This window comes from Tamandua tetradactyla, chromosome 12 (genome assembly GCF_023851605.1).
Source record: "Tamandua tetradactyla isolate mTamTet1 chromosome 12, mTamTet1.pri, whole genome shotgun sequence".
NCBI lineage: Eukaryota > Metazoa > Chordata > Mammalia > Pilosa > Myrmecophagidae > Tamandua > Tamandua tetradactyla.
Genome location: NC_135338.1, coordinates 96,132,022 through 96,148,324, shown reverse-complemented (window position 1 = coordinate 96,148,324; position 16,303 = coordinate 96,132,022). Strand labels below are relative to the sequence as shown.

The following is a 16,303-nucleotide window of genomic DNA, read 5'->3' as shown; positions in this document are numbered from 1 at the left end:
AGGACGTTTGGTGTCTTCCTCACTAGCCACAGCGGTGCACCAAGCCCAGAGGCACTCACAACCGTGCCTCTTGTGCAGGAGAATGAAACCTCCAGGGAAAGGCAGTGACTTCGGGAAGCAAGCTGGGCTTACCCCTGGTCCTCTGCTTTCTCGTTCTCCAGCCTTCTGCGGGAGGGGGCTGGGGCAGCGACGGGAGTGGGTCCACTGGACAGACACCGGGCCGGACCTTAGGGGCTGGAACCTGACGGGGAGACTGGTTACCCAGCATGACCAGGAGAGACAGAGCACAGGAATGACCGAGAAGCATGACTGAAAGACTTTCAAGGACCAAAACTAGGCAGCCAACCTGGCTATCAGGACTTCAGGGCAAATGAGGGGCTACGAATGGGGGACAGGACAAAAGAGAGACGGGCTAAGGAGATGCAGAGACAGAGTGAGCAGCGGGGAGCAGAGAGCAGCAGAGCTACAAAGCCGCTCTGGTGTTGATGTGAGCAGGTGGAGAGGGCCGGCTGTGCAGTGGGCACGTGGGGCAGTCTGATTTAGCAGCAGCGGGATGGCAGGACACCTGCCCCCAACAATCCCTTACACATTCAAATCCTAAGATACACCTGCCCGCTGGCACTGCCTCTGCCTAGAGACACAGGTTCCTCACGAGGGCAGCCTCACTTTGAGTCCAGGAAAGCTGTGGAGTCTTCCATCTTCAGGAAAGCTTCGGGCTGTCTCCTTCTCAATCCTCAGTATCTGCAGGGGCAAGAGAAGAACTCATCTGGTTGGTTCTTCTTGGCCCATCTTGAGCGAGCCTCATGCTCTGTCCTCAGGAGGTCATGGGTAGAGGGTGACATCTCCCCCCATCACGGGGCTCCCTCTCTGCTGTAGGGAGGGTCAGGGCCTGAGGTTTTTCACTGGTGACATCAGTAGTTCTGGGAGGATCTCCGTTCACCCTGGGGCGAGTACAGAAGGATCCCCCTCAGCACCTAAGGGCTCCTCAGGCCCCAGAACCCGGCCATGTGTGTGTCTGGCTCCATGAACGCCCGTGGCTGTGTCACCATCATTCATTTGCTCTAGACCCCAGAGTCCAGGCTGGCGAGAGCTGGCGAGCAGGACAAAATTAAGGGCTTTGTCTGGGAGTCTCAGGTGACGGAAAGAGGGGGGAATGTCATGGAGCCTGATTTTGAAAAAGTGTCTGATGCACCATCTATTAAAATCTTGCCAAATTAATCCCGCTGGTCGGGTTCCTTGGATACTGGCCATTGACCCAAGAAGAAGTCATAGGCGGTAATAATGGACCTGCTAGGGAGGAAGCTGCAGGGGGCTCAGAGGCAGGGTGATTCTTAATTAAGCTGTTGTCTGATGAGCAGAGTCACAGCTCATCGGTAACTGATGACAGGTGACTACGGGAGAGATGCCGTCTGGAAGGAAAATCAGGGGCTGTGAGTTCTTACTAGGTGGGAAGCCATGCGAAGCCCTGTGCCTCAGCTTCCCCACTACCCTGCACCCTAAGCATTTACAGATACCCGTGACAGCAGGATGTGCTCTACTTGTCTCGTGCTGAGCATCGGTGGCCTCGTTGCTTGTCTTTCACACATGCGCCATTGTCTCTGGGATGGAGGCTCTGTTGCGTGCTTCTTGCAGGGCTGCTGTGTGCAACCATAATGTGTGCACAGCACTCCTCCTTGGGCTCGTGCAATGTGAGGTCCCTGTCTAGGGGCACACACACTGGGTTGCATATGCGAGCACCTGGGAGTGTACACAGGTGTGCTTTGGGCACAAATATTTCTGGGTATGTCCCGTGTTGCCCGAGTCTTTTTGTTGAAGCCACCTGGAGCTGCTTGAGTTTGGACAGTCAGCTCTCAGAGCCCCAGTTTCCCTATTGGAGCATGGAGATAAGAAGTCATGCCTGCCTTGTTTGGTGTGAATGCCAAGGTGACTCACACGGTGCCTGGGCCTTAGTTAAGCCCTGGATGAATGGCAGCTGTTGATGGGGGTGGTGCAGGGAGGCAGAGAGCAGCTGGTGGGGAGGTGGGGGCAGGGCAGCCCTGATGCCCATGCAGGAGGAAAAGGTGGTGTGTACCCTGCAGGGCAGCTGGAGAAGAGGGCTGCGGGGAGGTGTGAAGTCCGTGGCTGGCCCTGGCTGGCCCTGGCCTGTTCCCTTCCAGGCGGGGCTTGGTGAGGGGGTATGGAAGGGGAGGAGACGAAGCCCAGATACTCTTGAACCCCCCGCCCCTTACCCAGGGGTCACGGGCCCCTTCCCTCCCCAACGTGTAATAAGGAGATAATGCTATTTCTTATTCTTTATTTGCCTGGAATGCCTGTTATTTTCTTTCTTTCAGAATCCAATTTTCTCTTGACATTTCTGCCTAATGTAGCAAAACATGACCTTTGTGGAAGGATATTGCTGGCAGCCTGTTCTCAGCCTCCTGCTCCCCAAGAACTGCTGGCATGCCCCTGGCCTGCTGCTTGCTCAAGGATGGGCACGGGCACCCACTTCTCCTGGGTACCTCTGTCCTCTTACCTCATTCCTGGCAGCTGCTTTTGAATCTTTCTGGGGCTGCACTTCCCCAGGCTCAGCAAGTCGGGGGGTTCTGGTTGCTGACTCCCCACGGGATTCAGAACCACTGGAGTTGCCTAGGGAGCCAAAGACGGGTGCTGGAAGTCTCCCCAAAGCTCAGCAGCGACTCCCTAGTGCGTTTGGGCATTTGGGGCTTGCCTGGGTCTCGTCACTGTGGTTGCTATTGTGCATAGACAGTAAACCAGGAGAACCAACGAATGGAAACCCTCTGCCTGGATGAATCAGATGCTCGCCTTTATTAAAACATCATGAAAGTGAGAGCCAACGTGGACTCAGAGAATGGTCCCTAAACCCGTAGCTTTTGACTCCAAGTTCCGAGTGCCAGGTTCATGCCTTGTGTAGGTCCTGGCTTGGGGGGCGGTGTCTGGTCCCCCACCCCCTCTTCCGACAGGCACTGGTCCCTGGGCAGGGCGTCTTCCCCGGTGCGCCCTCAAGTTCTTCCCGTCACCCCCTTCCTTCCGTCCCGTGGGGGAGTTCTGGGAGGTGGGGGGAGTCAGACATGTGGTTGGTGGAAGTTTTGTGGTGCGGCGCCTGCTGGATGGATTGACGTTTCTAGGCTTTTCAGGAGCCTGTGCTGTCCCAGCAGAGCCCTGCAGCCGTGCAGGGAGGCGTCAGGGTGAGGGTGTGGGAGCCTGGGGACCCGTCCAGAGATTACTGTGTGGGTTATGAACTCGGAAAGGAGACAGTGCCGATTTTGTCACTTCCCTGCTTAAAACCATCCAGTGCTTTCCCTTCACTCTTTAAAATAAAATCCAGACTCCAGGGAAGAAAGCAGAGCAGCTCTGCTGGGCTCAGCAAACTTGGGGGCTGCCGTCCCTTCTCCTCCGGGGTCCTGAGCTCTCAGAGTGGGGCTGTGTCCCCGGGGCGGTCAGGCGCTGTCTCAGTGTCCAGCCAGTTCAGGCCAATCACCAAAGGCCGGGCTGCAGCAAAGGAGACGCGGAGGCCCGTTCCCTGGGGCTGTTCTGGTCTTAGAGTTTCTGTTCCAGTTACAGGCTGGGACCCCCTCTCCCTATATCATCTCCCCTGAGCTCTGACCCATGTGCCCAGCGACTATTGGAGTAGTCCCTTTGAGTACGCAGCTGACATATGGAACTTGACGTTTGCAGAGGCGAGGGCGCCTTCTGGATCCCGCTTTCTCTAAGGTGATCCTTTTCTCGGCTCTTCCTCTCGGGAAATGACGTCTTCACGCAGCTGCTCAAGTCTCTTTCCCTCCTCTCCCAGATCCAATCCAATAGGAAGTTCTGCCTACTCCCTCTTGAATCTGTCTGCTTATTTCTCTCTACCCCTTCCCTTGCCCTTGGCTCCTGCAGCACCCTCCTAACTGACCCCCTAGCTTCCCATCTTGGTCTCCTATATTTTTTAAAATAGTAATTAGATTATGTCACGCCTCTATGGAAAGCCACCCAATGCCTTCCCATCATGCGTTAAAATAAAATCCAAGCTCCTTGCTGTGGCCAGCTAGGCGGGCGTGGTGCATCGCCCTCTCTCCCCGTTCTCAAGCCGGTGTCCCCCTAGTTCTTCCCCTGCTGGCCTCCTTTCTGCCCCCCTGGCCCCCCTCCTTCCCTGGGGCTCAGCTGGCTCCTCTGGCTCCTCTTGTCTCAGCTCAGGTGCTGCTGCGCAGAAGGCACTGCTCTGGGCAGCCTGTGCCTCTCTCCGTTTTTTTATACCCTGCCTTCTCCATGTCACAAACTGCAGTTCTCTTATTTATCCACCTGTGACTTGAATAGATGGTCCAGAGGAACCTTTCTGTATGGTTCCCCCCCTCATGCCTCCGTGTAGCCTACCCGTGGCTCTCACCAAATATTTGCCATCGGCGCCATCTAAGTAGAGATGCGCATGTAAGCATATGTGTGTGAGCATAAGCAAGAGTCTGAGTTTGCACTGAATGCCTATGTGTTTAACAGGCACAAATGTGCGCAAGCTTGGGGGTGTGGGGATAGAGGTTACACGGGGACGAATTCAGCACTGCCACCTGCTCCCTGGGGTGCCGCTATGTCCCGGCAGTGTCCGGCTGCTGCCTTTGGGGGCCCTTATCACATCAAAAGTTGTTTGTTGAGCTTTACAAAGAGCGAGTTTCTTCTTTTCTGCGGAAGACTAATGGCTGCTCCTTTCCCCTGCACACTCTAATGAGAACAATTAAAGAACCATTAGGAGGAGAACAGAAGTGTGAACAAATGGGCACGTTTTGTGCGGGAGGGATTGGCTAGAGGGGATGGTAGGTGACCTGCAGGAAGTTTTCTTTTTCTTTTTTTCTGCATGGACAGGCACCGGGAATCGAACCCGGGTCTCTGGCAGGGCAGGCAAGAACTCTGCCTGCTGAACCGCCGTGGGCCGCCCTTTCACTGGAAGCTGCGGGAGGTTTTGACCTGTTTGGATGTCACGAATGAGGGTTGGCTCCTCCACCCTAGGAGCTCCCTGTCTTCTCCAGGGGAGTGGCTTCTGAAGGGCTTCCTGAACTTTTATTGTGGGGATGGATAATGCAAACTCAGACGCTTGTTTAAAAACAGGATTTTACTTTCTTTGATTTGTGAAACCTCACCTTTCAGAAAGCTTCAGCATCCTCTCCAAACCTGATCTGTGGCCTCAGCTTTTAGCAGCTGTATCTTTAGCAGAGTAAAGCAAAAGAACAACAAAGCTAGATTCCATTGAAATCACCAGGTTTATATGGAGAGCATTATTTATGTCAGATCTGTTCTTTAATTCTTCCCCCATGATGTGCTAATCTTGCAGAAACCTTTCGAGTAACCGGCTCACCACACTGTCCTGGCAGCTCTTCCAGACGCTGAGCCTTCGGGAACTGTAAGTTCAGTTTTGAAGATGGTCCCTGTCCTGGAGTGGTGGGTGGGGAGGAAGCTCAAGAGATGGAGCCACCATGGGAGGGTGGGACAGATGACTCAAAGTGTACCACGTTCAGGAAGAGATATGTAGATCCATCCCATCACTCGGTTTCTCATCTTTTTTTCTGGGAACAATACATTTCAGAAGACAGGAATCTCATCTTTCAGCAGGACCTAGTTTTGTGATGCATAAGCTATCAATAATGACAATATTAATATTCATAATAACATTTATATTATATGGTAAATAACATCTCTAATACATGACTTTACAGATTATCAAGTGTGCTTTCACTTACATGACCTTAGTATTATCATCACAAGTGTTATGGAAGGTAGCTATTATCGCTGTTTACATTTTATGGCTGAGAATTCAGCCAAGATCTCATTGATTGGCAGAGTTAGGTCTTGAATGCAAGCCTTTTGACTTCCAATGTTCTTTTCACCACTCCTGATGTCTCTCAGCTTATTTGGTTTGAGTATAGGCATCCCAGAGGCCAGGGCTATATATTGATTCCATCGGTGTGTGTGCTGGTTTGCCTTGCTGCATTCCAAGGTTGATCAATGTACCCTCTAACCCAGCCAGCCCTTTTGTGCAAACAAATGTTGGATGGATGAGTGAAAATTCATGACCACTGCTGGAAAAAAAATAACTGGTGTTGATGTGTGAGTCGTTGGGGTCATCATTGTGCATGAAGGACAGCATGTTATGGCAAGGGAATAAGTCAAGGAATAAATTGAAAAGGAATTGAGGCATGGATGAAGTTAGGGAGTCAGGATGCCAGAGATCCTACTCATGTGTTCCCTTTTACTTGATGACTCAGATCCAAATTCGCTGAATGTGGATTGCTCCACTTTCGTTAATGAGAGGCAGTGACCTTGGGCTCATGCCCATCCTGTTTGTCTTTCAACTTGTTCTCTCTCCACCTGGCAAGACCTGAGTTCACGGAGGAGTCAGGACCTTACCTTTCCTGATCCATCTGGTCAGGAAGGGGAATGTTTGCACCCAGCATCCCTATCACCCCACGATGACATTGGACACCCTACTTTCCTCTGGAAAGAGAGAGCCTAAGTGCCCATACAATGCTTCAAAAGGCCGTTCCATGCTTAGGGAGTACCAGGACATCTCTTTAAGAGTTGGATTGCTCAGGACCATCCTATGGTAGGCTGCTTTCCTTTCTCAGAATTTTGCCCCCCCCCCCCACCCCCCACCAATCTACTGCTCTGGTGTGGGTGGAACAAGCGTAGTGATCAATGCCTTTAGTCACATATGGTGAAATCCAGATGCTCATCACTCAAAACTCCTACCTGAACTTGGGATAAGGTAAATACATACTTATTTGTCTCTAAAACATTGAAAAAAAATAGACTATATTACAGGTTACCAGACAGACAGCCTGAACGTCAGGCTGTTAAACTTGATGTGTTGTATTCAGTCCCGTGCTTGTGAATGGAAGAGACTTTAGAAGGAAATGAACATGACTGCCATGCTGACGACTAATACTTATGTTTGAGACCTTATTTCCACCAGGTTCTGTGCCATGCACTCTGTGAAATTGTATGCATTATTTAATTCAATTAAATTATTATAACCGTTCTAACGGTAGGAATTACTACTATCACTTTACGTTTGAGAACATTGAAGTGCTTAGCGAAGTTGAGTATCTTGTTTAAGTTCTTCCATTAAATAAATGGTAAGAGTATGGATTCAAGCCCTTGACCACTAGGCTCACTTATCTCCCAGGCTTTTCAACCTGTTTGCAATGCAAGAATCTACTCCTTCCATTACTGCACAAAGTGCGTAATCACAGTTCATTCTTAAGTTGCCCTGGTACCGATCATGGGTTTTGCCAGAAAGGAGTCACGTAGAGTCTTCTTGGGAGCCTTGCATCTAGTTCTCCTGGGACACCTGCCTCTTCATCTTTGGGAGGCCGGAGAAAGTGTCTTTCTAGGGGACGTCTAGAGTCTGCAGTTGGCTGAATTATTGAGAAAAAGTTCAGTGCTCCTAAAAAAAATCTAGATGCAATATCAGTGGTGTGTATCCCTGGTGACCTGTCTTGTGGAGTTTTAGAAACAGTTGTTCAGTAGATTCGTATTTAAAGAAATGTCATATTTCTCCCAGAGGCTCATGAGATTCTGCTTCCATCTTTGCTGGGATCAATACCCTGGTGACCTGGATGTGACTTATGCAGGAGCAAAGATATTCCCTCACGTATAAGTCAGTGTGAGAGCACCACCATATCCATGGAGCACTTTATTTCTCTCATGTTGTTAAATAAGAAAAAACTATATGAGAAAATAAAATAGCCCTTCTCTAAGGAGCCACTTCCCTGGTAGGGCCTATTTTGTTTGGAAGAATTGAATGTTAAGTGTGGAAAATTTATCTTTTGGCTGGAGGGGCTGCGTGTTGGCTCTTAGCTGTGGCTATGATTAAAATCCAAACAATCCCAGTTCTTGGCAAATGGAAGAGGGGTAGTATTTTCTTGTCTGACTTCCTGACTAGTCCACATGGCACCATCTGTCATGAGCCATCTAGACTTCCAGAGTCTGCCCAATGGAGCCTGTGGGCTGGGGAGTGGGGTGGGGTCGGGTATTGCCAACAAGGACAGATTCTGGTTCCTGAGAAGAGAGATCGGAGGGAGATAGCTCAGCATGTTGAAACAGCCAGAAGGTCACAAAGCCAAAATGTGAGGCTTCAGGTGACCTTGGAGAAACTGGGGTGATGGTCCCATGGAGGGAAAATTAGAGTATTCAACAATTTCTGAGTGTATTTCATTCCATCCTGGAGGATTGCTGATAAAACCCCAACCAGCCCCTTCCTCTATCAGAGGATCCTTAATATAAGAACTGATGCTGTGAGTCTGACCCTGGCACCACGGGATTGACAATGCCTTCTTTACCAAAAGGGGTAAAGAGGTGTAATAATAAAATAAGGCATCTGTGGTTAAGAGAGATCAAATAGAGTCCAGAGGCCATTCTGTAGGCTGCTCTTATGTAAGCATCAGTTAGATAGTGCTAATTGCCATGGTTGCTAAACCCCAACCAACATCACTCCTGTTAGCTTTTAAGAACCTAGGGCTCGAACTGAGACTCTATGAAAGTTTCATGCCTTAAATTTGCTTTCCTGGAATCTTTAATTTCCAGAGTGTTCCTGAGCCAGATAAATCCTTAAACCCAGAGGAACCAGCCTCTCCAAGAGTATCGATTAATTATATCCTTACTGTTTAGTGTCAACACCCCTCCTCAACATGGAAAAGTCAGAATGGGTATTGCCTAAAGATCCCTATAGATTGGGTGAAGGATCAAAGGAGAAGGAGAAGTTATAACTGAGAAAATTATCACAGAAAATAGGATTTAACAGACCAGTATGACTGCTGATATTTCTTCTAGCCTCCAGTGTTTTGGAGCAACTAGAAGGAAAAATCTGCAACAATGGAATGGTAACCCATGACAAACTCTGAAATCTGTTTTGTAACTACTTGTTGAAGTGTACTTTGAAAATTACTGCTTTTTCTTTCTTCTCTTTGTGTGTATGTTATATTTTACAATAAAAACATTTAAAAAAGAACTGATGCTGATGGTGTTGAGACTTCCCATTGGAAGGGCTGAGTGTGGGAAACTTTTCTAGTAGTAGAGAGGGAGAAGGAAGAGACGTGTATTGGTCCTGTGTAACCCCCTTCCACATCCATAATTTCATTTTATCTTCAGATGAAACAGTCCTCACCTGGGAGTTGTTACTATAACCAGTTTTATAAATGAGGGATTTGAGGCTTTGCCAAGGTAAGCTAGTCCAAGATCACATGGCTAGTAAATGGCAATTTGGGGAATTAGTTTTGTTATTGTTAGCAACACCACTATCCAGTTCTGCTGCTGCCAAAGACCATCCGTTTTCCCTTATACAACTTGGCCTCATGCCCTCCATGCTTAGTGTCTCCTTCTAGGAGCCAATTTCAAGATGGCGGCTCCCCGAATGGAGTCACAGGACCAAAAAAATTATCATCACAGAGAACTTGCTATAGACCAGATCCTTCATTTACCTTAACTCATGGACATCTGTGAGATGAGGGGGATGGTTTTGGCTAAACCCCTGCCTCCTGCCAGGCCAGGTTATGTTTGTCTTTCTGAACAAATTGGAAATATCTGTCAAGGCTTAGTTTGGAGTAGCTGGCACTGTTTCCATGGCATAGATTTGAAGAATTTGACTTGGAATTGAGCAGGACATCCCTGGTTATGGCAAGAAAGTATCTTTTTCCTTATAAAGAAGACTGGAATTGCCCATCCAGAAATGAGAGCAAGAATTGAAGAGGTTTTCTCAGAGGTAAAGAATGAATTAGAAAGGAAAGTAGCTTGGATTCAGAATAACATGATACAATATAGGCAATGGCAAGAGGCACCAGAAAGTATAAAACCCACAGCACAGAAACCTCCAGAAATACCCCAAGGATCGTTAGTGTATCTTGAACAGGCTTCTCTAATACCCTGCACACACAAAGCAGCTGTGATTAAAATAGATGGGAAAAGTTCTTTTCCTTAATGCAAAGTGAGAAGTATCTCTGACATAATTTGCAAATCTAATCGACTTGGTAAAATATTAATTCAGTATTGGGGATGGGTTTGGGCTGGTACTTTTCTTCTGCCAGTCTTGCCCATGACTACTTTCCAAGCCTCTTAGAGAGGCCACTAAACAATATGATTAATGCTTGCAATAGTAATAATTTCTCACCTCTTTATAGCCCTTTTTAATTCACAACGCATGTTAACGTACATCATTGCCAATCTTCATAATGACTTTGTGAAGAAGGAAGGTTAAACACAATTATCCCCATTTTACGGATGTTAAAACAGCCTTGGAGAATTAAGTTACTTGCTGTATTAGATTCCCATGGCCTCCGTAACAAATTACCACAAATGTGGTGGCTTAAAACAACAGAAATGTATTCTCTCATAGCTGTAGAGGGCAGAAGTCCAAAACAAAGGGGCTGGCAGGGCTACCCTTCCTCTGAAGCCCTAGGAGAGAATCCTCTCATACCTCTCCCAGCTTCTGGTGTCTCAAGCTCTTCCTTGGTTTGTGGCTGCATCATTCTAATCTCTGCTTCCGTCTTCTCAGCTCTGCGTCTCTCTTCTTCCTCTCCTTTTATAAAGGTACCAGTCCCACCCTATATCCAGAATGACCTCATCCTGAAATCTTAACTTTACATCTGCAAAGACCCTATTAAGGTCACGTTCACAGGTTCCTGGAATGAGGACTTGGACATAGCTTTTTGGGAGGTGCTGGTTCAACCCACTACAGCCGTCCAAGGTGACACAGCCGGCTCAACCCAGACCTTGTTTGTGTACCTTCTCCACCATCTGACTGTAGTTATCTCAAGGAGGCTCATGCTGACTGCTCAGACCTTTAGACATCCTTTATGTTGTCATGAGCAGGGCTGCCTTTGCAGATTTGGGTCACCTCTCCATGTTTCACTCCCTGGCCAAGGGATAGCCACATGTGGCATCGATGCTGTGGAGGAGAGGAGAAAATCACTGGAATGATGACTGAAGGCAAATCAGTGTTTCCTAAACACTCAATCTTGGCCTTGGCCTGTGTGCACGTGCCCCAAAGGGGCTGAGTTAATCTGCAGGAAGACCCCAGGGCACTGTGATTAGGCCTGGGGGCATCTTGGGGTAAGGGCTGGGGGTTGGTAAGCTTTGCCCTGAAGCAGCTGCTGATGCATTATACATGGGGCCACCTGCATTATTGATGGAGCATGGAAAGCTGTGCTTTAGGCTCTGCCAGGCTGCCTTGGAGCCATGGATGAAGTCTTCTTTGCTGGAGATCTGATTTGATGGAAGAAGGGATATGAAAGGCCAGCGTCATTCAGAGCCAGCACTTACCCTTTTTGCTTCTTGCCTACCTCAATGTTTGAACCCTTTCTTGCCTGGAAATGAAGATGCTTGTGAATTTGCTAAGCCAGATGTCCAAGGCGCCATTGTTTTAAGAATCAAATGCTTTTTTTTTTTTTTTTTGCTGTGTGTGTCTCATTTCTTTTCCAGGAGGAAAGTCTAGAGAAATAGGGAAAAAAACCAGGGTTCCTTTGCAGTTTCCAGGAGAGTCTGGATTTGAGGGAAGAACCATCTCTCAAGGTGCATCCTCTCTGCTGGATGTGGTCCTATTATCAGGGCTTTAGTGGAAAAGGATAGAAGGACACCTAAAGGCAGCATCATAGGCATGTGACAGACCACTCACCAAAGGCTCTCGCCAGGCCTGGGACGTGTTGGTGCTCTCTGCTTTTGGGTGGGGGTCCCCTGAGCTTTTTGGGACATATGGCAGTGAAGGGCTCAGACAAGGGTCAGGACTGAGTAAAATGCTGTGTGGCTTCCAGCAGTCTAGCCAGACCCTCACATCTCTAGTCTTTCCCACCCAGGTAGGTAATTTGCATTTTTGCACCTACTTAATAATGAATGACCTTGTCTTGTCAAGTGAGCTGTTGGGAAATCCAGGCTGACCTGGTTCAGTTTGCATATTTTCAAGTATCGATGCCAAAAGGACTGTGAGGTTTCTCCTAACAGCCCCTGCACCAGGAGGGGTGCATAACTTCACCTTCTTTTGTAACTGAGGAAGCTCTTAGATGCTACCTTTCTTATGTGCCCTCCTTGCTGGGAGGGCTCAATGGGCAGTGTACTTAGACACTGAGACGCATTGGACACATGGTGAGTGCAGTGCGAATGTTATTCATTCTGTTACTTTTATTATTTCACTCTCATATTCCTCATCGAGCTTTTCTCTTTCCCATCTTCTCTATTTCGTGTCTCAGCCACAGAGGTATCTTGCCTTATCTTCAGATCATGCATCCCCAAGGGCTCTTGATCTCCTGTTTCCCTGCCCTCCTCTAGGACACAGCCTCTCTCCCTCCTGGTCCTGCCCCCACTTCCAAATATGCTCACTCTCTGTCTTTTCACTGATTGGGTCTCTATTTTCAATCAAAGATTGCTATCCCCCATTGATTGTTTGTTCCATGGAGCTCAAAACCTTTGGGCCATAGTCTACTCTTTCCTTTTCTTTTACTTCTAATGAAGTGCTCTGCAACCTTGTCCTTCTTTGTGATGTTTGCTTGGTCTTTACTTCCTCTTCCCCCAGTTTTGATCACTCTACTGTAGGCCCCTTTTAACTAAGCCACAGGGCTCCAATGATAGGTCAGAATCCTCAGGACCCTTTCAGGGAGACCACGAGGTAAAAAATATTTTTATCCTAATACAAAGACATTATTGGCTTTTTTCACTCTCTGGCTGACACAAGTGTACTGTGGCGTTTTCTGGAGGCCAAGTGATGTGATAATATCAGTGCTCTGTGCTGATGTATTCTTGCATTTTAACATTTTCTCCGTTTTAATTTCTAATATGATAAATAGTGAGAGATATAACTCACATGGACAAAAGCTCTTTGAGACCTCCATCGTCTTTAAGAGTGAAAAGAAGTTCTGAGTCCAAAATGCTTGAGAATACTGACGCAGAGTCTGCTAGCCTATATGGTGTCTAAGTATGAATTAGAACAGATACCCACCCCTGCCTGCCCCCCCCCCCCCCCCCCACGAGGGGGTAGCCCCATGCGGGCCCCTGATCTGCCAATGGCCTGCAGACTGGATTCATCCTTGAGGCTGGGGTTTTGAGAAATGCACAAACACCACGTAACTGTACCGGGTGACCCTGCCTTTGTAAGACCTCCTACCTGGTATCTTGAGCTCTAGCTGGCCTCTTCTTCAGTTATCCTGAACACTATTGTCAGGTTTCTCTTCTCATAAAGCTACTTTTTCATTCCATTCTCCAGCTCCAAGGACCTCAGTGGTCGCCCATGGACTACTGGGTGAATCCCAAACTTCCTGATGTGGCCTCCACTCATCCTACCAGCATTATTTCCAGTGCTCCTTGACACCAACGCCCTGCCCTGGAGTTTGTGTCTGCTTTTCCTGCTTCCACACTCCAGCCTTCATTGCTTCCCTCGGCTCCTCTCCCTTTTCTGCCTTCAGAAGTCCCCACGGCCAGGGACCCTGTCCTACTCTTCTTTGCATTTCCTACTGCCCTTGATAGTTGACAAGGTAGATGCACATGATGGGTAGGAGAGGAAGTGCGTGGGTTTTGGAGTCTGACGTACTGAGGTTTGAAACCCTGCTCTGTTGAACAGCAGCTGAGGGGCCTTGAGCACGTGGCTTAACCCACCCCACAGTCCTCCTCCCTGCCAGCCCCAACATCAGAGAGGTTCCCTTATCTGCAAAGCAGGGACAATACTGGCCATCTCCTAGGGTTATGAGAAGCACATGTCCATAAAGGTTCCCTTCCTTGCATTTTTACTGAAAGAGAGTGATGCATAAAGAGAGATCATAGCTGCTTCCAGCTACGAGGATACATGCAGGGGTCTTTCCACATTCCCCCTGTGGGCTCCTGGTGGCTGGAAAACATCGATTCCTTCACTTTTTTCCTAGAAAGCTGATTAAATCTGATGCAGGCTTCAGTATTTTGGAGTTTGCTGGTTGTTAAAAATATTCTGGGACTTAGTACATTACCCAAGTGCCACTTCTTCTGGGCACCAACCGATTCACCCCCTTAGTGGCCTGGAAGAAGAGTCATCTTCCACTCGGGTGCCCTTTACTTAAAGCATTTTAGGTTGATTGATGCTACTCATCGGCCCCCTGATGTGATGACCCCATCAAGAGGAGAAATCCCTGGAGAACATGGGCCCTGAGCTTGACCCCTCCCCCAGGGGACACTCTCCACTCACCAGCAGTGCTCCCTGGACAAGGGACTGCCTTATTCTTCTCTGCATCAGCAACATGTAGCTCAGCACCAGACATGGAGCAGGTTTTTATTAAGGACTTATTGAATTCATGAAAGAATAAAATTGGTCCCAAGACAGGACCTTGGAGACAGTAGATCTTGGAAAGAGCTAATCACCTACTCCCCCGGGGAAATAACTCATTCATTCATTCATTCATCCAAAAAATTTCTAAGTGTCAGGCTCAATTGCAGGTACTGGGGATGCAACAATGAATAAAATAGGCAATGTCTGTGACCTCAATGGAGCTTACTTTGTTTTTGGGAGACAGTTAATAAACAGATGAATACATGAAATAGTGCTTGATAAATGCTAGAAAGAAGAGTATACCAAGGTAAAGAAGTGGGCAAAATTAAGGCAAGGGTAGTGGTGGTAGCTTTTTTGGTAGGGGTGGCCCTAGAAGACACTCTGATTCCTTAATGAAGTGGGGGAGCAAGTCTTGCAGATATGTTGTATAAAAGCATTGCAGGCAGAGGAGACGGTGAGTGCAAAGGCCCTGAGGTGGGAGCTTGCTGGTCATGCTGGTGAAGTAGATAGACATCAAGGAGGTCAGTGTGACTGAAAAAGAGAGGGGAAGTGAGGTAGGAGCCAAAGTCAGAGGGGTGAAGGAGGGTGGTGCGGATTCTGGAGGGCTTTAGCTTTGGCTTTCCAAGGGATGGAAATCCACTGGAGGGTTTTAAGGAGAGGAACATCCCAAGCTAACATATTTAATAGAGTCTCTTTGCCAGGTGAATTAGGTAGGATAGATTTCTTTTTTTCAAATGAGTCTGTTAGTGTGAAAACTAAATGTATTCATGGACTTAGGACTATTTTTGTTTTGCTTCTCTCAATACCTTGTTGGAACCAAACTGTCCTTGGTCTCCAAAGAGCAGACCGAGCCTCGTTGGCCTCACAGCCCTGGGAGGGAGCTGGGCCATTTGTGGCTCAGGGGTTCCCTTCCGCTCTCTCCTCACCCATAGGAGATTGGAGCAGAACTTCTTCAACTGCAGCTGTGACATCCGCTGGATGCAGCTGTGGCAGGAGCAGGGGGAGGCCAAGCTGAACAGCCAGAATCTCTACTGCATCAGTGCCGACGGCTCTCAGCTGCCCCTGTTCCGCATGAACATCAGTCAGTGCGGTGAGTGGGTGGCCTGGCCCTCGCCGGCTCCAGGGAGGCCTTTCCCAGATGCCAGACACGGGACCGGAGAGCAAGGGCCTTCCTCTCCTCACTGCCCTCCCTGGAACTCTGCCTTTGGGTGCAGAGCTGGCCCTTCTTGTAGCATCCTCGGTCATCCTTTCCCGAGGTGGCCGTGGGAAGGTCAATTTCTGGAATGCAAAAAGTTCAGTGTGTCCCTTCTTGTCAGACAGAATCCCTTTCTCTCTGTGACATTCCTGCCACTCGAACCTGTAGGAGTGTAGTAGTGTATCTTGAAGTGTGGCCTCCATACTCCCTGGATCAGAAGCAACTAAGGTGCTTTCAAAAGAGTAGGTTCCTGGACCCCACCACACTTAGGAGATCAGACTCCCCGGGGATGGGTCCTGGAGATCAGAATTTCTAGCAAACACCACGTGGATTCTGGAGCACACCACATTTTGGGAATCGGTGCCCAATGTGTAACGATGGCATTTGGCTTAATTGCTTAGAGCTGCATTTCTTGGGCAGTGACCACTTCCCCATCGCGCCCCACTTCTTGTCACGTGGACAAGTCCCCCTGCAAGCGCTTTATATCTGAGCTCAGACATTTTCTAAGGAGGCCATGTGAAGCTTGTGGGACTTGAGGGTCTTTCCAGAGCTCAAGCAGATTGTATTGGGGGTCGGACCAGGCAAGGCAAGACATGGCGTCATCAGCCTCAGGACAGAGCTTCCTTTTGTTAGTAAGTGTCTGCCTGTCTTTTCACTCCGGCGCCATCCCCCTTTCCCCTCCCAGACCTTCCTGAGATCAGCGTGAGCCATGTCAACCTGACCGTACGAGAAGGTGACAACGCCGTCATCACTTGCAATGGCTCTGGGTCCCCCCTGCCTGATGTGGACTGGATAGTCACAGGGCTGCAGTCGATCAACACCCACCAGGTAGGTGTCCTAGGCTGGTCCCACCTAGGAGGCTGGGCACC

At 48.7% G+C, this 16,303-nt stretch overlaps 1 protein-coding gene across 6 annotated transcripts in view; it reads left to right on the top strand.

Annotated features, from left to right (window-relative positions):
* The window catches only part of NTRK3 (neurotrophic receptor tyrosine kinase 3), a 357,528-nt gene that overhangs the window by 101,954 nt on the left and 239,271 nt on the right, over positions 1-16,303 (top strand). For all 6 annotated transcript variants that reach the window (XM_077124142.1, XM_077124141.1, XM_077124144.1 and 3 more), the window contains exons 4-6: positions 5,300-5,368; positions 15,172-15,329; positions 16,120-16,262. In XM_077124142.1, the coding sequence (XP_076980257.1) occupies positions 5,300-5,368; positions 15,172-15,329; positions 16,120-16,262 (370 nt within the window). The remainder of the gene's footprint in view (positions 1-5,299; positions 5,369-15,171; positions 15,330-16,119; positions 16,263-16,303) is intronic.